A 19,217-nucleotide genomic window follows, 5' to 3' on the forward strand; every position below is an offset into this window, starting at 1 on the left:
GGAAAACGTATCAGTGCATATTCCAATTAGAAGGTTTAATACAAATTTATGAGTATAAGTAGGATAAAGAGAGTAGTAGCTTCGGGGAAAAGGTGGAGGTCTCTCCCATACCTAGAAAGCCTAGAATCCTTTTTTCTATTTGTTGGTGCCATCTCATTCGGATTGTGACTAATAACAGATTTGTTGTTTAGCCCACAAACGATAACAAGAGGATACAAATAATCAAATTAATTAATACGCAGGCCGCAAAGGGATTGGGACTTGGACATGTACTTCAATTTGAATAATAAGGCCACAAGGTATTGGTGAATTTTCGTCACATTTCGAGAGGTGGATTAGCCTGAAAAGTCACACCCCACCAGTAGAGAAAAAGGCACATGTTCTTGTTTGTAGGGTCAGTTTCTACGTATTTTAAAAGGAAAACTAATAAAATTGATTTAAAAACTTTGAGTTTTAACGATAATGACAAAATAAAAGGTAAAGTGATTTTTCGTTAAAGTGAACAGTACCTGAAACTTTTTGTTTCCTATTTTAAAAGGTAAAAGTAGGTATGAAAAACACATATAGAAAACATACATCAGGATCTAATTAACAAAGTGCACAACTTCTTTCCTAGGGACCTTGAGCTAGCTATCTTCTAAATCTTCTTAGCTAGAGTATTAGGTTGATCTTCGGTTGTGCAAAATATTGATTAACATACATCTTTAAAGTTTAGGCTGGGGTTTATTGTATTCAAATGGTTTTTTCATATTTTCTTTGAGCGTTATATGTGAAAGCGAATAAAATATGAAAGATTTCGTGAAGCAATATATCATTCTTTGTAATAATCCTGTATCACGTGGTACAAAATTTTTCCAACATCAATTTTACAATTAAATGGGGGAAGACCTTAAAACGCGCCTGCAATGTATCATTAAAATGCCTTTGAGAGCAAAATCACAAATGTTCACACATGAATTAGACCACAGTCAAAGAGTCCAAACTAACAAGCAAGATATATCACAAAACCACAGCCACACACGTGTTAACACGAAAGTAGTAATTAAATTGAAATTTACAGCGAGACGGACCACATATAAAGTTACAAACCTGGAAATTCCAGGATATCAAATTTGAGTCCATGTCATCCTTTCGTCATGCCATTCAAAAGCTTGGGCAACAAGTCTTCAATTGTACATATCAAAATGACTAGCCAATTTCATACAAGAGAAAAACAAATCTATAACAACGAGAAAATACTTGCATCCGAGAGGGAATTTCACCATTTGCAATAACGTATCTTAAACGTATAAATTTTATAATCAAAACCGTTTAATTGCTTAATCTTCATTTGAAACTCATTCTTACAAAAATCATTCAAAACGGAGATCGTTTAGACATCCATATGTATGGAACAAAACCACATAATAAATTAAGTGTTTATGCATTGAATTAAAATTAACCAGAGATCAACATATAACATTAAAAAGCCAAGTACACATCATAAATCAAGTGCTTCTGCAAAGAGTAAGGTGCTGAATGATAATTATACATGCGGGTTTGTTGGGGGTAATGGATATGGGGTGAATTCTATCTTCTGTCTTGGTGTTTAATTTGGTGGTGTTTCATGTGTTGTGATGAGAAGTGAGAGAGAAGATAGCTATACATTTTATTAGGGTTTGTGGAGATTAATTGGGAGGCCACACGCTCACAGCAGAGGAGCCAAAGTGCTTTAGTACAAAACGATCAAACATCATGCGTTTCACGGATTTTCTCCTGGCGGGAAACACACTTCCAGCTTTTGGCTTGAAGCATGAGCAGTTTGTCTCCCTCGGAACCATGATCTTCATCATCTCCTTTTCTGTTGAGTTCAGCTTCATCTTCATAGCTTTCTCTGCTTCTTTCCCGTCATTCACATCTGGATTCTTCTGCTGCTTCAGCCCCTTTTCTGCAGCTCCTCCAATATTTTGCCTCACTGCCATCTCTCTCTCTCGCTCTCTCTCCTGTGTGTGTGTGTGTGTGATGTTTTTGTGTTTGTTGGTCGCCTCGCTTTCTATATGTGGGGTATAAATAACGAAAAAGAACACGATGACCAGGATATGAAAGAACAGCAAACAATTCAAAGATGTTGAGACCGAAAAAAGGTTTTGGTGACCCACTTGCTTTAATCTTTTGACAGTTAGCGCGTTACCACTTGTGCCATTTTAGTTTTGGAAATATTCATTAGTATATATTCAAATCTAAATAAGAACAAAAGGAATTAGTGGTTGAAATGGTACCATAAATATGGTCTAACTTGTAGCATGTATATGTACTTTTTTCTCAAACTCAATCACTTGATTCCTTGTGTTCTTATTCACCATAGACATGCTCAGCTTTTTATAGAAACTTTGCCAAGACATATTGATACAGATTGGTCATGTCTAACTAACCTGTATTTTACTTAAAAAAAAACCTATACTTTGATTCTTAAAATCCTACTAGCAAAATATTTGTTAAACGAAGGTAAAATGGTAAACCAAGATGATAAAGTTGTAAACACAAAACATTAATGTTTTACTCGCTCAGAGTTCTAAGCAGCTGTCAATCTTAAATATAAATATATGTGCATGAACTTGAGGCAAGACACTAGGTGAAGTTTGAAAAACGTGAAAATAGGATTAAAAAAAAATAGAAAGTATGAAGTAAAAGTAGGAACAACTTGAAAGATGAATGGTCCCCGATCACTATTCTTATTACACATGATAATTTTGTAAGTTGGTTTTTAAGATTATTATAAACAGTCATCGAGTTAGATGAGAAATTTGGAAAAGTAACCATACTTTAGATCCCATATAGAATTATAGCCACCATTTTAGTTTTATGATAATTCTAACCAAAACTTAATGTAAAAATACTAATATACCCTAAATGACAAAATTCCCCATTGCTCTTAACCATGAAAAAACAACAATTAGTTGAGATCTTGAAACATAAAAGAGGTAGCCTCTTGAATACTACCCAGTACCCCTAATCTAGAACCCCTCCATTTCTTACACTTATTATTTTTTTCAATATATATATGTATATAGATATAGAGTAGATATAGATATTCAAATGTAATCAGATAACGTGAAAATTGAAGATAACCCAATAAACTAAACATAAAAATTAATCAGGAATTGAATCATTAAAGTTGTTGATTTGCTGAAGGATTCATAATATATTCACCTACATTGGAACATGAAAATCATTAAAGTTTTGACTAATGTCACATCCCTGCCCGAGTCCACCACATCCCAAGCTCGACTTCACCGTAGCACGATATTGTTCGTTTTAGGCCCTGACCGTGTCATCACGGTTTTGTTTTTGGGAACTCACGAGTAACTTCCTAGTAGGTCACACCCATCCTAGGAGTGCTCTGGCCCCATTTTCGCTTAACTTCAGAGTTCCTACGCAACCCGAAGCCAGTGAGCTCCCAAAAGGCCTCGTGCTAGGTAAAGATGTGAATATACATTTAAGGATCACTCCCCTAGGCAATGTTGGATGTTACAATCCACCCCCTTAGGGGCCCGACGTCCTCGTCGGCATACTTCCAGCCATCGATTGACTCTGATATTGTCACATCCCGGCCCGGGGCGGACCACTTCCCGGGCCCGCTCCATCACCGTAGCACGATATTGTCCGCTTTGGGCTTACCATTCCCTCATGATTTTATTTTTGGGAACTCACGAGCAACTTCCCAGTGGGTCACCCATTCTAAGAGTGCTATGGCCCCCTTCTCGCTTAACTTCGGAGTTCATACGAAACCCGAAGCTAGTGAGCTCCCAAAAGACCTCGTGCTAAGTAGGGATGTGAATATACATTTAAGAATCACTCATCTGAGCGATGTGGGATGTTACAAAAAAACCATGATATGAAATATCAAAAAGTTGATTTAGGAAATGGAAGCTACAATTGACCAATCATACCATTGTTTCTTGGACAATTTGAAAAGGCTGATGCATCCTGCTGCGTTTTATTTTTTTTGTCAGAACATCCCTACTGCTTAATTATGCAAAATCGGCAAAGAGTGCTCTTCTAGTTTAAGGTGAGAAACCAAAAGGTTGCGAGAGAGTTTGAAGGAGGTTTTGTTTTTGTTGTGAGAAACCCTAATATTAAGGGTATATTAGTATTTTACATAAAGTTTTGGTTAGAATTATCATAAAACTAAAATAGTGGCTATAATTCTATATAAGGTCTAAACAAGGTTCTAAAAAACGCTAGGCGCTAGTCGGGCGGTGGACAGGGGCCTAGCGTCTAGGCGGATTTATGTAAATTTATTATATATCTTGTAAATAAGTGTCTATTTACACCTAAAAACAAACCATACTTCTATGGATACTAACATAATCATAAAATGCAAAAATAAAAGTAAAAAAATACACAAAGTATATACATCCAAAATAACAGAACCCAAAAAGACCTTGTATATTTAGTTATTTACAAAGAAAACCCTAACCTAAAGATGATAAAAGATTTGACAAACTCCCAGATATTTTGTTTAATTTATTATATATTCTCAATCTATTATTTATTAAAAAGTAATTTCTTTCCAAAAAAAATAAAATAATAATTTCCTTTATTAATTGAATCATTTCTGATTCTGACACCCAAACCCATTAACACCCATTTACTTTTCTTTATGCGTCAATTCAAAAGTCCCATGCCTTCTCTTCACTTCTCCCTACCCAAATCCATTTACTCTCATCTCCTTTTTCTTTAAGCCGTCAATTCCAAAGTCTCCAATCTCCATCCCCTATCTTCGCTTCTCCCTAGTTTAAGCAAGCCTTGCCCAGTTACCCTCTCCCTGCAGTGTCGTCCTGTCATCGACCAAACAAGCCTTCATCTTCATCAAAACGCAAATCCCGACCAACCCAACTCAAAAATCAATTGAATTGTGTAGGTCAGTGTAGTGGTGATCCCCGACGTCGATGGTTTCAAGAAGTTCCAGACAACTCTCTCTCTTTTCTTTCAACAACAAAATTGCAGATCCCTCTCTCCTTCCTCAACAGATCACTCTATTGTCGTCAGTACAAAGAGTTTTTTTTTTTTTTAACAAAACAAAGAGGCCGCCTAGAACGCGTTGCCTGCCCAACGACCACGTTGCCCGCCCAGCGACTGCCTAGATACTGATTTATAGCCCTTCCGATTTGTTGAACGATTTCATAATAATTGCGGCGGAGGCCCGCCGTCCACTGCTTAGGTGGCCGCCTAGCCTGCGTTTTAGAACATTGGGTCTAAAATATGGCTACTTTAACAAATTTCCCAAGTTAGATTGAATATTGACATTCTATACCGTCACTTTATTTATAAAATATCTTTAATTGATATAAAATAATAGATTTGGAAACATCAACAATATATAATCAAAGGTTTAAGAATCTTATTGATGACTAGGTTGAATTGATTTAAAAACGTTCTTTTGACCAAAAGAGGGAACTGAAGAAGCTTCCTTGAAACTTCTTTACGAACATAAAGGAAATGATATTTCCATATGTAGATGAATAGCATTATCAAAATAAATTAAAAACTTCCAACTTACCTGAGCGCAGTGACACCCAACTTGGATGAGCAGTTGAGCAGTGAGCTTGAGAAATGACAAGGAAATTATCTCGCATTGTTCGGTTTGTGCCACTTTACAAGTCATCGCCTCATTGGATTTGGAGGTCGTCTTCTTCATCTTCTTCTCACTTACTTCTTGCGAACGGATAGTATTAAAATTTAAATGAAATTTGCATGTACCTGAAACTTCATCGAAGGTATGTCGATCGATATTTGCGTCAGGAGGGATATTCCCAAATGCTAATGAAAAATACTACAGATAGCATGCATGTAGAGGAAAGAGTGGATTTCAAGATGAACGAACCAGACCTAGCTAGATCAAAATAATAAAAAGCGAGAAAAAAAAAAAAACACTCAGGATTCTAGTTTGGAAGGTGAAGCATGTGTATTCTAGTTCGTTTTGAGTCCAGACTGCAAATATCTTGTTGGAAGGCTCCGGTAGTGTTGCAGTAGGCCACGACATCCCAGCCGTCTGCATAAGGATAAAGCACCAACAGAATGAATGCTTGAACGACATCCCAGTCGTCTCCATTGGCATTCAATTAGTCAAAACAAGTGTGGTTTTGATAGCTTGCGCTAACTTCTATCACCTATATGATCCCAGCACAATGAATGCTTGAACGACATCCCAGCCGTCTCCATTGGCATTCAATTAGTCAAAACAAGTGTGGTTTTGATGGCTTGCGCTAACTTCTATCACCTATATGATCCCAGCACAATGAATGCTTGAACGACGTTTTGTTTTGGAAAATTATCGGACAAGAAGTCCTTAAAAATCAAAGTAATTATAAAATGTGTGGCAAGGACAATTAACGAGACAAAGTCCATAATATAAAAAGCATAACAGGAAGAAACCTGCAAGATTGTTGCTTTAAACAAGTGTTTATTTAGCATCGTTTGACACAAGATTGTTGCTTTATACAGTTCTAGCGTTGCATAGCTCATCAACTGAATCCCCTCTTTCAAAAACTGCAGCAGCCTCCATACCTGAGCCTGCAACAAGGACACACGCTTAGTCGCGTTTCATATTCTCATATCAAGCTCTCAATATTCTGCCTTCCTTCATAAACAAATCAAGTGGAAGGGGTGCAAAACGATACCTATGCACATGGAGGTAACACCAAAGCTGTGATCCCTGCCACGACGCTTCATTTCATTCAGGAGAGTTGCTACACAACGAGCACCTAACACAAGAACAGATGCAGTATTCACGTTAAATCACACAGACCCTCACTTCCTCGTTGTTCAGTAAGACCAGGAAATAAACCAAATAATAGCACATTAGACACACGTGCACGCATGTTTATGTCATCACACATCAGCTTCAGCTTCACTTCATATACCAGTAGCGCCTAAATGGCCTAGAGCAATAGCGCCTCCATTAGCATTGACTTTTTCAGGATCAAGCTCCAATTTCTTGCAACAACAAACATATTGAGATGCAAATGCCTACAGAAAACAATTAAACTGCTCAGCCGAACATTCTTCCAAACTAAACTACATTTATCGTGAATGTTACACTTTTCGTTAGCAATGGACTACCTCATTTATCTCAAACAGATCAATATCATCAAGCTCAAGACCAGCAGATTTCACTGCTACAGGAATTGCAGCAGCTGGACCTACTCCCATGACAGCGGGATCCACACCAATGGCAGCAAAACTCCTGCACAGAGATCATAAAGTTGTATCGAAAGTATAAAGCAAGCTGTAGTTAGTTCTTGAACATATCCATCGCATGGAAATTAACAACAATTACCAACGAAAAGAGTTATTAAGAATTAAAATAACATAGCAGTATTACAGAGTCAACTCGAGAGCCCTCATATTTTTTCTACTTGAAGCAATTAGATTGAACAGAGTTAATCAACATCATACCCGAAAACACCAAGAATAGGAAGTCCCTTCTGCATAGTTAAACTTCTTTTCATGAGGAGGACTGCTCCAGCATCATCACTCACCTGGCTAGCATTTCCTGAAAGACAAAAGTAATGAACTGATTCACAATGATTCAAACAAGTTATACCAAAAAAAAAAAAAGACTTCTTACGTAAAGAAAGAGTTGTATAAAGTTAAACAAAGAAACTGTCGTGTAGCAGGCAGAATGCTTTATAAAAATCGAGTGATAAAATACCTGCAGTTGTAGAACCATCTCGTTTAAATGCAGGCTTTAGTTTTGCCAAATCGTTCATGTTTGTATTTGGTCGGATACCATTATCCACAGAAATTGTAACAGGCCTCTCCTCTCCGGTATTTGGGTACACAATCTGATGATACAAATAACCAATTACAAGAAAATAAATACAATTGTACTTATGCTAAGACTTTCCACAAACTAAACGGGGAACATTTTTATACTTATCTTAGTTGATACAGGGACAATTTCATCTTTGAATTTACCAGATGCGGAAGCTGCAGCAGCATGCCTATGTGATTCAACCTACTCACATAATTCATTAAATTACAGCTTCAGCATTACCGGTTTATCTAACAGTTAATAGATGTTATAACAGATAAAAAAACTCGCAGCAGCTCTGTCTTGCTCCTTCTGAGTCACACCATAACGTTGGGCAACATTTTCAGAAGTAATGGCCACAGCAAGAAGGCAGTTGTGGGCTTGTGCAAAGATATCCACCTAATGACAACATATACGATATATCAGTTCAAAAGAACATTCTTTTTCTTAATGTAAAACAAATATCTAGTAAACAAAGAGAGTTGGAATATACTTTAGGGTTAATTTTACGGAATCTGTCAAGTTTATCAACCGTCGTGGACTCCAATCCAGCAGCAATGCCCGTATTCAAAATAAAGATCAAGTCCACTGATGGAGAACACCTAGCAGCTAGAATAGATGGATAATCAAGAGTATTTTCTCACTGATATCATAATATCCTGCTTTTATAGAAGCAGCTACATCAGCAACTGCCTCAAGGCCTGATGAACATTGCCTGTTGACTGTTCTGATGGGAACCATAACACTATAAGCTAAAGTTAATACAAAAAAAGGCCTCCAAACATCAAACAAGACGATCCTCAACTGCCTCAAGAAATCCCTCACCGACAAAAAGGGAAAATGGCCAAATGAACTCCCCGGATGTTTATGGGCATATTGCACCACCAAAAGATGAGCGACCAATGAGACTCCTTTCTCTTTGGCATTTGGTTCGGAAGCAATCATTCCTCCCAACATCATCGTGCAAAGCATCAACACTCTACTGCCAAGCATTAAGCATAACAGTAAAGAGATGGCCACAAACTTGGAACTGGTAGAAGAGAGCCGAGTATAGGAAGATTACTCTACTTGCAATGATACATTCATAATTTGAAGAAACACATTCATTTCCCCTGGAATTGATATGGGAATTCAGGAATTGTATCAAACCTTTAAAACAGGTGCCAGTAAAGCATCAGGTAAAGTATCCTTAAAACCGCCTTGCTTTGCCTGGAAATGGCAGTTCGATACGCTCTATTTAACATGATTTTACAGCAAGATTTAATACAGAAAAGCTATAAAGTTATAAACTTTGCTATAAATTTTATACAAAGACACAAAAAGTAGCTAAAATTAAATAACTTTATCAGTCAGTTTGAATCACTCAAGCCACAATCACTACATCGTCTCCAAAAGCAGCTGTTCTATGGTAGGCAGCACTATCTCCAGCTGCACATATTGAAGCCCAACAAAACAATGAAGAAACAAATTAAGGGGTGTATTCAATTGGGAATTTGTGAGATTTTTATGGATTTATAAATTCATAGATTTTCATGGAGTTTAACTGATTTGTAGAGATTCTACGTAAAATTTTAATTCAATTCCATCGAAATCTCATGGAAAGATGTGAGATTTATGAATGCTTAAAATACACTACAAAATCTCTCTAATTCCCTCTAATTCCTCAACTTTTCCAAATTCTTTAAATTCTAATTCTAATTGAATACACCTAAAATGTTATAAATTTCTTTAAAATTCTAATTGAATACACCTAAAATGTTATAAATTTCTTTAAAATTCTAATTGAATATACCCGGATTTCTAAGGATTTTAATAAACTATCTTCAAATCTTGATTGAATACACGTTGAATTTCAGAGAATCATTTAAAATCCTAATTGAATACCCCTATATTCATTAAAAGAATTAAAATCTCTTAAAATCCCAATTGAATACACCCCCTAAAATAAAACTAAAAATAACATAAAACAAAAATATTACAAAAATGAAGAAGTCAACGGAAAAGAAAGTGGATATAAACTTACAGAAAGAGCAGCAGATTCATAACTGGAAGAAGAAACAGAAGAATTGGGTCTCAAATGCTGCAGAACCCTCTGTCTGTTCATTGCTTTATCCATCTCTCTCTCTCCTCTTTCTCTCTCTAGAAAATGGAATTTGCATAAAGCTCTTTGATCAATCACAAGTTGTGGAGAAGCAAAAACATATGCAATGGTATGTGGGATTTTATACGAATTATGGTTAATGAAGTCGACCTCTGAAATTTCCAGTAAAAATTTGACCAAGAGACCCAACCCACTTAAGTCAAGTTGTGAAATAAGGGCACTGATATTTGATATATTATACTCCACTGCAGAAGACCAGGAGAAGAACCAATCACAATAATATAAATATATCCATTTATTGTTGTTGGATCTCTTTTCGGAAAATAAGGAACCAACTCCCACGTTTTTTTATTTTGTTTGTTAAAAAATAGATTTTGTTAAATTATATGCTAGATTAGCCATTAACGAGTTTGAATCTACGTCGTCATGCAAAGCCTCAACTCTTTTCCATCACTGTGGTAAAAAGCCACTTGCAACTCCCACGTTTTTCACTGAAACCCATTATTGTTCTTTTCGGAAAGAGAAAATTGTAACAATGGTCCATCAACTAAAAATATATGATCATTAGTCATTTAACTCATCAAAACGTGTAGGTATAATCAATTTCCTCAACTCCATTAAAACTTCCGTCAAAATGAATCACATGCCATGCATGAGGGGCAAATATGGTCCTTCACCTTTAACCTAATTAGAGCAATAATCCTTGAAATTTAACCTAATTGTAGCAATAATTCTTCCAACACGACTCGTTTTGATGGAAGTTTTGACGGAGTTGACGAAAATGATCATAGCTGCATGTTTTGAGGAGTTAAGGGACCATTGGTCACAAATTTTTAGTTGATGGACAATTGCTCAAATTGGGTTAAAATTGATGGACCATTGATACAATTTCCTCTTTCGAAAATGATTTACACACATCTTTTTTTCTTTTTCCATACTTTTTAATTTTCAAAAAATAAAAACCTATGTAGAGAAATGTTAAGGAAACTCTCTCAAGGTGAGACTTTTCGTAGACTATTGCAAGTCAAGTAGCGCAAGCTTCCAAATAGACTTTCGAAAAATGTTGGATCTACGCTTTCTCCTTTGTCATGCTTGGTTCGTTTGACTCTGCACTCTACTGGCGTGCTTATGAGCTTGCAGTCGTCCATTTTGAACTTTTTCAGTATCTCTTTTGTGTAGCTTTCTTGGGAGATGAAAATGTCTTCTTCGTTCTGCTTGACTTCAATGCCTAGGTAGTATGCCATCAACCTGATGTCGGTCATCTCGAATATTTTGGTCATCACTCTCTTGAACTCTTCAAACATGTTTGGATTATTTCTTGTGAAGATTAGATCATCCACATATAAGCACATAATCAGAATATCTTCATCTTTGACTTTGATGTAGAGAGCATTTTCATGGGGGCACTTGATGAAGTTGTTCTCCTAAAAGTACTTGTCAATGTGACTATTCCATGCTCGTGGTGCTTGTTTTAACCCATAAAAGGCTTTTTTCAGCTTTAGAACTTTGTCTTCATGCCCTTTGATTTCATAGCCTGACGGGTTGAATGTAGACATCTTCTTCAAGGACTCCATTTAGGAAAGCGGACTTCACATCCATTTGTTGAATCTTCCATTTGTTTTGAGTTGCCAAAGGAATTAGTAATCATATAATTTCCAAGCGAGCAACGGGTGCAAATACCTCATCATAGTCGATTTCGGCTTTTTTACTATAGCCCTTCGCCACTAGTCTCGCCTTGTATCTTTCGACCTCTCTGTTGGCATTTTTCTTTGTCTTGTACACCCACTTGACTCTGATGGCTTTGTGGCATTTCAGAAGAATAGCGAGTTCCCATGTATCATTCTTCTGGATTGCTTCAATTTCTTCATCCATTGCTTTCCTCCGCTTAGTATCTTGTACTGCTTCTTGGAAGTCGACTGGTTCACAATAAGCAAAGAGACAGAAAAGTGTAGGATTATCAAGTCTTTCAACTACCTCATAGAGATCTCGTATACTTCTTGTGCGTGGTACTTCTCTTTCATTTAGACTCCTACTTGACGATGCTGATGTTGGTGAATTACCATGATTGGTTGATGTTGGTGAAGCAGGTGGAGTAGTGGATTCTTGTTGAACCTCTTTTACTTACTCCATCATCCCTTGTTCATTCTCTTCTTCAAACTGAGGAAAGAAGCTGAGATCACTTGCATGAGAGCCAAAATCCCATTCTCCTTCTTCGTCGAATGTCACGTCTCGACTGATCACCGTCTTCCCATTGTTCGGATTATACAAGTTATAGCCTTTTGAATTTGAGTCATAGTCGATGAAGATGAACTTCTCACTTTTATCGTCAATTTTGGTTCTCCTTTCGTCTGGTACATGTACGTGGGCTATGCTTCCAAAAACTCTTAGATGGGAAATACATGGTTTTCTTCCACTCTATGCTTCTTGCGGAGTCTTTCCCCACACACTTCTTGTTGGAAACCTATTGGATAGGTAGACAGCACATGCTACAGCTTCTGCCCACAACTCCTTAGGCAATCTCTTACTTTGAGCATGCTTCGAGCCATGTCGAGGATGGTTTGATTTTTTATTTCCGCCACACCATTTTGTTGAGGGGATCTTGGAACTATCAAAAGTTGACGAATTCCATTAGGTTCACAGAATTCTTGAAATTCCTTTAAAGTGAATTCTCCTCCTCGATCAGATCTCATGGCTTTGATCTTGCAACCACTTTCTTTTTCTACAGTGGCTTTGAACTTCTTGAATGCTCCAAATACCTTTGATTTCTACTTCAAGAAATAAACCCAGGTTTTCCTTGAAAAATCATCAATGAAGAGAAGGAAATAATTATTTTTACCCAAAGAGCTTGGTTTTATTGGAACGCACACATCGATGTGAATGAGCTCGAGTGGCTTCTGGGTTTTTAGGGTCGACTATTTTGGAAAGCTTTTTCTGAACTGTTTCCCAAGTAAACATCCTTTGCAAACTTGATCAGGGTGGCTGATGCACGGTAAGCCTCTCACCATCTCCTTCTTGGATAATAACTCCAGTCCCCCAAAGTTACGATGCCCAAAACGAAGATGCCAAAGCCAGGATGTGTCTTTGTAACATGTTTTGAGGCACTTTGCAACATCATTTTGAATATTCATAGGAAACATCCTATTCTTTGACATTTTCACCTTGGTAATTAATCTTCCTTTGTCATCTCTAAGAAAAAAGGCTATAATTTTTCATGTGAATATCATAACCTTTTTTTAAAAGTTGACCCAAACTCAAAATGTTGCTTTTCATATTGGGCACGTAGTAGACATTTGAAATTAATTGGTGACCGCCACTTTTCAGGAGAATTAGGATGTTACATTTTCCCTTGACGAGTATTTTGGATTCGTCTCCAAAAGAAACGTTGTCACTCACCGATTCATTGAGCTCTACGAACATGCTTCTTCTTCCGCACATGTGGTTGTTGGCGTCGTTGTCAAGGTACCATGTATAGTCTTGGTCTCCATCATTGTTCTTACATGCTAGTAGCACAACGCCATTATCTTCTCTCTCTTCTTTCACATAATTAACCTTTTCATCAGGTCTGTTACTTGAAGCTTTACATTCCCAAGCATAATGCCCAAACTTTTGACAATTGTAGCATTGAACTTGAGATTTTTCATACCTCAAGTTTGAGCTTCCTCTTCCACGACCTTTTGTTGAGCTTCCTCATCTTTCGTAGTTGCTATGGTTGTTGAAGTTCCAACCACGTCCACGTCCATGTCCATGTCCGCGACCTTGACCACGACTTCTTCCATACTGGCTTATCTCGTTGTCGAAGCTTTCTTCTTTCTTCTTTGGCTAGACATGCGTCTTGAGGAGCTGCTCATCATTCCCATGCCTCTTCTTATGTTTCTCTTCATATGCTTGTAGTGAACCCATTATTTGCTCTATACTAATTTCTTCCAAGTTTTTAGTTTCTTTAATCGTCACGACAATGTGCTCGAACTTGGGGTCCAACGAGCATAGTATCTTCTCCATAATTCTAACATCTTCTAACTTTTCTCCATTTCTTTTTAATTGATTGGAAACGGCTAAGACTTTTGAGAAATAATCAGAGATTGATTCAGACCCTTTCATTTGTAGAGATTCGAACTCACCTCTTAATACTTGAAGACGAACCTTTTTCACTTGTTCGGCTTCTTTGTAAGAGGTTTGAAGCTTCTCCCATGCTTGCTTGGCAGAGGTTGCACTCGAGACCTTCTCAAAGCCATTGTCATCTAATGCTTTGTAGATGAGGTAGCGAGCTTTCTTGTCTCTCTTTGTTGTCGAGCATTGGAACTTGGAAGGCTGCCATAACATTGCTAGCCATAGCTCTAGTACCGCTTTGTTGGGGCTTAAAAATACTTCACTACTTTGGAGTTGTTTATCTCACAAAGGAAAATGTAACGTAGCAGAATTGATAGGCAAGAGAAAGAAAGAATACTCAAAGTATTACACAAGATTTTTATTCACTCACAAGCTTAGTACAAGAGGAAACACTCAAACACTCTTAGAAGCTTTGTTGCTTCTTCTCACTTCTCACTTGGCATTCTCACTTCTCACTACTTGCTCTCTTGGATGTTACAAATGGTGTGGATGCCTTCTCCTTTTATAGGCATGGATGGAACCTTGGAGAAGCATGGAAGCATCTTGCTAAAGATATCTAGATAATTCCACTACCTTCCTAAGCTAGAATTATCTACACTAAACTTGTATGTTGATGGAATCCTCACCATTCTTCTAGACTCTTCCACCAACTTGAACTTTGCTAGAATTCTCTAAAATGTGCATGGATATTTCTTTGTGCGTGGGCTGGATCCATTATCTTTGGGTCAAGACAAAATTACAATTCAACACCATATGTACCAGATCCTAATTCCCGTAATTCTTCAAGATCAACATTTTTTATAATCTGGACCATAATTACAAGATCCAGTTGCATGAAGAAATTTAACTTTTATAATGCCACAAAAATGATCTATTCACGCTTAAAAAATCAGAGAGCATTTCAGTCATACTTGTATCTCAAGGAGCGACATAATACCTCCTAAAGCAATCAAAGACAATATGAAAAGTTTACACGCGCATGAGTGATTGTTGCCTCATATGTAAGCAAACTACACCGCACATCCCTTTGTTATCAGTGAATATAGTTCTCTCTAGACTACAGATCTACGCACATATATCAAGTCAGAATCTTGGAAAAAACTTTTATCATTGAAAAGTATTGAGCTTTGTATCCCTAATGAGAGTATACCAAGTGTCAAGTCTGTATACTCCAAATTAAGTGCTGAGAGGCAAGATGAGTATGAACCATCTCTTCTCATTGGGAAAAAATACAATCTTAGTGAATTAGGAGACATGAATTGAAATGGGAATCGTTGCATTTACCAAGAGACAATCCCATCATATGTAATCATCAAATGCTATACTTTTTTAAGAGAATTAAAAAAAAATAATAATAACTCTCCTCCATGTTCATCAACCCCAAGAACCCTCTTCAAGAAACTTTTTATATAGCATAAACTGGCAGCAACAAATGCTCTAGTCAACAGGTGTAAACTTGTGTACTATGACAACAAAAACATGTTCTAATCAAGAAGAAACTTAAGACATCAGCGGAATACTTGCAAGCCATAGATGCTGGTTTCCATTTCAGTGATCATTGCAATACTAAATGATTCATTTTTGTCTTGTTCATCGGCCTTATCATCCTACAAATATAGCTAACAGCAATCCCAAGTTCAAACCTCAAAGTATATGCATAACTTTATCAATTTTACCTCACATTTAGACTCTTGACTGATGCTCTCCACCTTTGTTGCAGTAGGAGATATGAGATCACCAATGGCTTCGTCCACAGCATATGGGGAAACTGGTGATGAAGACTGGATGCCAGAAGTAATACCGTTAGTACATCTTCCACAATTATCATCGACTCCAACTACTTTTTATCATTCCTCATTGTTGAGGGTTTTGTTTGTGCCAAGCTAACATCTTTGACATGTGAGCTCAACTTCTCAGCATTCTTATCAGGGCAATTTACAAAGTCATCATCAAGGAGAGAGACCTGTCTTTTAAACGTAGCGTCTTGGACTGGATTAAGCAACACCATGTGGTCACTCTTTTCCAGCACAGGATCATGAAGAACTGTCGTTGGGTGCATATTTGCAGATTTTATAGGCAGGGGTTCTTGGAAGCCCATATCCCTTATATGTCTGGCATAAAGAACTGCCATGATGAACTGTCAAGTGGCGATTATATCAAATAGGGCATTGGTGTTGATGAAGCTATAGAAAGTGTCTTCCTTAAAACTAAAAATATTTTATGTGTCTGGCATATTGAGAGAAATATTATTACAAATTCTAAGCCTCATTTTGAAGATGAGGATTGGATTACTTTTGATAGAGATATTATGTTTATGTCTGAGATTATGACACTTGGCAGAAGATTAGCTAGGTAGTTAGATTAGTTGCAATCTTGTGCTCTCTATAAATACTTGTATTGAGATGTCTTACTCACTAAGAAATAATATACCAAAGAAATATTTAGTCTCTCTTTCTCTTCTCTGTGAATCTCCTATTTCTCTCTCTATTCATATACGAAACATGTTTCTCTCTCTAGCTTAACATGGTATCAATAGTTCTTCAATCCTTCACAAGCTTCTGCTCTTCTCTCAGATTACTGCAAAGCTTTAAGTGCAATTGCTGGATTGTGATTTGTCTCTTCGATTTCTTCTTCTACAAGTTTCAAGATTCTAGGGACAATAAAAGCAATAAAGGGGTAGAATTGTAAATCACATTAAGAAAATTAAAATAGATAAATTAAAAATGTAGGAGTAAGAGGTTTTAAGTTCGAATCTCATAGATGGCGAATTCGATACCAAATTAGGCTATCCATTGTGTGGCTTAGCCGAACTCCCAATATTAGGAAAAAGTACTTGTGCGATAGAAATTTGCGCGGCAAAGCAAATTCCGTCGTGCATTGCTCCTTTGCGCAACGACAATCATATCTTCGTCGCGCAGTGGTGGTGAACTTTGCACGATAGAGATATTCGTTGTGCAAAAATGTTTGCATGACGACAAAAAGATGTTCGTCGGGCAAAGCCAATAAAAAACTCGGTTTTTTTTTTGTGGCGGGAAAAATAATGCGCGATAAAGATTTTCCCGCTGAACCTTTGCACGACAAAGGCTTCGTTGTGCAAATCTTGTTCAGTTTCTAGGTTAGAACATTCAACGCTTGGGAAACCGAGGAACACTTGCCCGACAATGGCTTTGTCACGTAAGTTACAGTCAGTTTCGGTCAGAGCATTCAGTGCATATGAATCAAGAGAATCTGCAATGTATTTAGTAAGGTCTTTGTGCGACAAAGCCTTCGTCGCACAAAGGCCCCAGCCTTCCTATAAATATGCGCTTCTGCTCTCATTTTTCTTCATAATTTTGTTCTCCTTATTCTTCACAATTTTGTTCGTGCTAAGATGGAGGATAAAAACAAGGACCAGAGCGTGACCGACGCCGACCTGAATGATTTGAGGTAGCATTTTCAGTTCGGGCATGCGATAGCTGTAGCCATGGCGAATAATTGTCCTACTGCTGAGTGGTGTTGGAAAGATGTGCCCAAGAATGCGAAGAAGGCGGTGATGGATGAATTATTAGTAAGTATCCTTTTGATGGATCAATAATTAATTTTGTGAAATTTTTTGTTATATGTTAGAATTAATTATTTGCATATATGTGTAACAGTGTAAGTATACTCTTGATGATGAGTCGAACAAACTGTTGATGAATTTGATCGAGGATGCATTGGAGGGAGGTTACAATAGGTGGCGTTATGATGTCTTGCAGAATGGACCAGGACTATCGAAATAGTATGTTTTGTATGACAATATTTAAATTTAAGGTTTTTTTTTATAAGTTATGAATTTGGACTTAATTATGTTTTAATTCATGTTTGGTTATTTAAATATTTGAATGGAATATAATATGAATTTATTTAAGGTATTAATTATTTAAAGTATTAATTGAATGGAATATAATATCAATTTATTTAAGGTAGTAATTATTTTTAGAATACATATTATAACTGAAAATTTGTTTATAATTATGAAGTTTACGTAAACATAGATATCTATGTTTACGTAAATTTCATAATTGTAATAGCTTCGTCGCTAAAGAGTTTGCGCAACGAAGGGCCGTTGTTCAAACCCTCGTGCAAGTGACGTTAAGTTCTAGTCAACGTATTTGGTGCAACTGAATCAAAGAAATAAATGCCGTATTTAGTACAGGGTTTGCGCGACAAAGCCTTCACCGCGCAAAGTCCCTAAGTTTCCTATAAATATGCGCTTCTGCCCCCCTCACACACTTTGTTTCGGAAAACGCCCTGAAACAACTTCTGACGATTATAATCAGTTCATTGTTTGAGTGTTGGTACAATGGCCGACAATGGTGCGCATTCATCAAAGACAATGGATGGCGAAGGTTCTAGAAAAGGTTTGCATTGAAATTTTTGCATTTTGTATAAAGTTTTTATTTATCTTTTTGTATTATGAAAATATTTTTTGTTGATAGACAAGAAGAAAAGAGTTGTGGTACGGGTCCGACAAACTTATGGTAGAAGCCATTACCGAATCACTAATGACGAAATAGTAAGGGTTGTGAAGTCAGAAAAGCGCGCTAGCTCTTTGGCTGACGTAGGAGCAATGGTGCGTACCAAATGTATGCGGATTGGGAGTCTTGGAGAGCCATCCCCGAGGAGTTGAAGATGCACATGATTGATGAGTTAGCTATATGTGTTAATTACATTATTTAAATAATAATTATGTTTGTTAAATATATTGGAATAGTGAGATTATAATTTATTAATTTTTACATGACAGCCGAATTGGAACATTGACAAAAGTGACCCAAATCTAATGAAGGCTATCGACAAGGTGTTCAAGTCGAGATTTCGGGAGTGGAAGTTTGATAATGAACATGCTGCAACACTACAGCAAGAACTAGAACTCCCTGCGGATGAATAGGGTTTATAATAGGGTTTCTTATTTTCATTTTATTACTTATTTAATAATTAGATATGAATTTTAAGTTTTTTTAGTATGAATTTTTTTTGATTAAATATGTACTTAATGTTTATTATGAATGAAATTAATGCATTTTAATAAATATGTATATTAATTAAATATGTACAAATCTTATTATTTATTAAATATGTTTGTGGGTTGAAAAAATTTGAAGAGCGAATGGAAAAATGTTGTAAATATGAAAATAAAACAAAATTGGGCGACAAACATTATTTTGTCGCGCAATGGGTTCAAAATAG

The 19,217-nt window shown here is 36.7% G+C and overlaps 2 protein-coding genes, 1 long non-coding RNA gene and 1 pseudogene across 5 annotated transcripts in view; 1 reads left to right on the plus strand and 3 right to left on the minus strand.

Moving 5' to 3' along the window:
• Positions 1 to 19,217, minus strand: part of LOC126584220 (uncharacterized) — a 67,623-nt gene that overhangs the window by 26,510 nt on the left and 21,896 nt on the right. The gene's annotated exons all lie outside the window — the stretch shown is intronic.
• On the minus strand, positions 1,408 to 10,139 carry LOC126584212 (3-ketoacyl CoA thiolase 1, peroxisomal-like). 3 transcript variants are annotated; one of them, XR_007610010.1, is made up of 11 exons: positions 9,822 to 10,139; positions 8,948 to 9,226; positions 8,292 to 8,780; positions 7,697 to 8,197; positions 7,441 to 7,537; positions 7,105 to 7,228; positions 6,906 to 7,011; positions 6,663 to 6,746; positions 6,418 to 6,555; positions 5,543 to 5,742; positions 1,408 to 5,216 (listed from the first exon to the last, which is right to left on the minus strand). XR_007610010.1 is itself a non-coding variant. In XM_050248671.1 (9 exons), exons 4-9 carry the CDS (start codon positions 7,752 to 7,754, stop codon positions 6,479 to 6,481), a joined length of 546 nt encoding a protein of 181 aa, XP_050104628.1. In that variant the 5' UTR covers positions 7,755 to 8,197; positions 8,292 to 8,780; positions 8,948 to 9,226; positions 9,822 to 10,138; the 3' UTR covers positions 6,372 to 6,478. The 3 variants fall into 3 exon arrangements, 1 of the variants encoding a protein (XP_050104628.1); XR_007610011.1 differs by having other exon boundaries at positions 5,543 to 5,748; XM_050248671.1 differs by lacking the exons at positions 1,408 to 5,216; positions 5,543 to 5,742 and having other exon boundaries at positions 6,372 to 6,555; positions 9,822 to 10,138.
• On the minus strand, positions 8,966 to 16,201 carry LOC126584215 (uncharacterized). The gene is made up of 3 exons (XM_050248675.1): positions 15,970 to 16,201; positions 15,683 to 15,787; positions 8,966 to 9,937 (listed from the first exon to the last, which is right to left on the minus strand). The coding sequence occupies exons 1-3, from the start codon at positions 16,135 to 16,137 to the stop codon at positions 9,899 to 9,901; spliced, it is 312 nt and encodes a 103-aa protein (XP_050104632.1). The 5' UTR covers positions 16,138 to 16,201; the 3' UTR covers positions 8,966 to 9,898.
• On the plus strand, positions 17,377 to 17,767 carry LOC126584216 (uncharacterized; annotated as a pseudogene).

Source organism: Malus sylvestris, chromosome 10, assembly GCF_916048215.2.
Source record: "Malus sylvestris chromosome 10, drMalSylv7.2, whole genome shotgun sequence".
Taxonomy (NCBI): Eukaryota; Viridiplantae; Streptophyta; class Magnoliopsida; order Rosales; family Rosaceae; genus Malus; species Malus sylvestris.

Bases quoted from the DNA above. Each gene is read 5' to 3' on its own strand.
- LOC126584212 (XM_050248671.1), bottom strand. From the start codon at position 7,754: ATGAACGATTTGGCAAAACTAAAGCCTGCATTTAAACGAGATGGTTCT. The intron at 7,538-7,696 runs GTATTTTATCAC...TTTGTCTTTCAG, and splicing joins AGATGGTTCTACAACTGCAG to GAAATGCTAGCCAGGTGAGT. The intron at 6,747-6,905 runs GTATATGAAGTG...TTCTTGTGTTAG, and splicing joins AGGCCATTTAGGCGCTACTG to GTGCTCGTTGTGTAGCAACT.
- LOC126584215 (XM_050248675.1), bottom strand. From the start codon at position 16,137: ATGGCAGTTCTTTATGCCAGACATATAAGGGATATGGGCTTCCAAGAA. The intron at 15,788-15,969 runs GTCTCTCTCCTT...TCTGGCATCCAG, and splicing joins ACGCTACGTTTAAAAGACAG to TCTTCATCACCAGTTTCCCC. The intron at 9,938-15,682 runs GTAAAATTGATA...TCCATTTTCTAG, and splicing joins GTCAAGAGTCTAAATGTGAG to AGAGAGAAAGAGGAGAGAGA.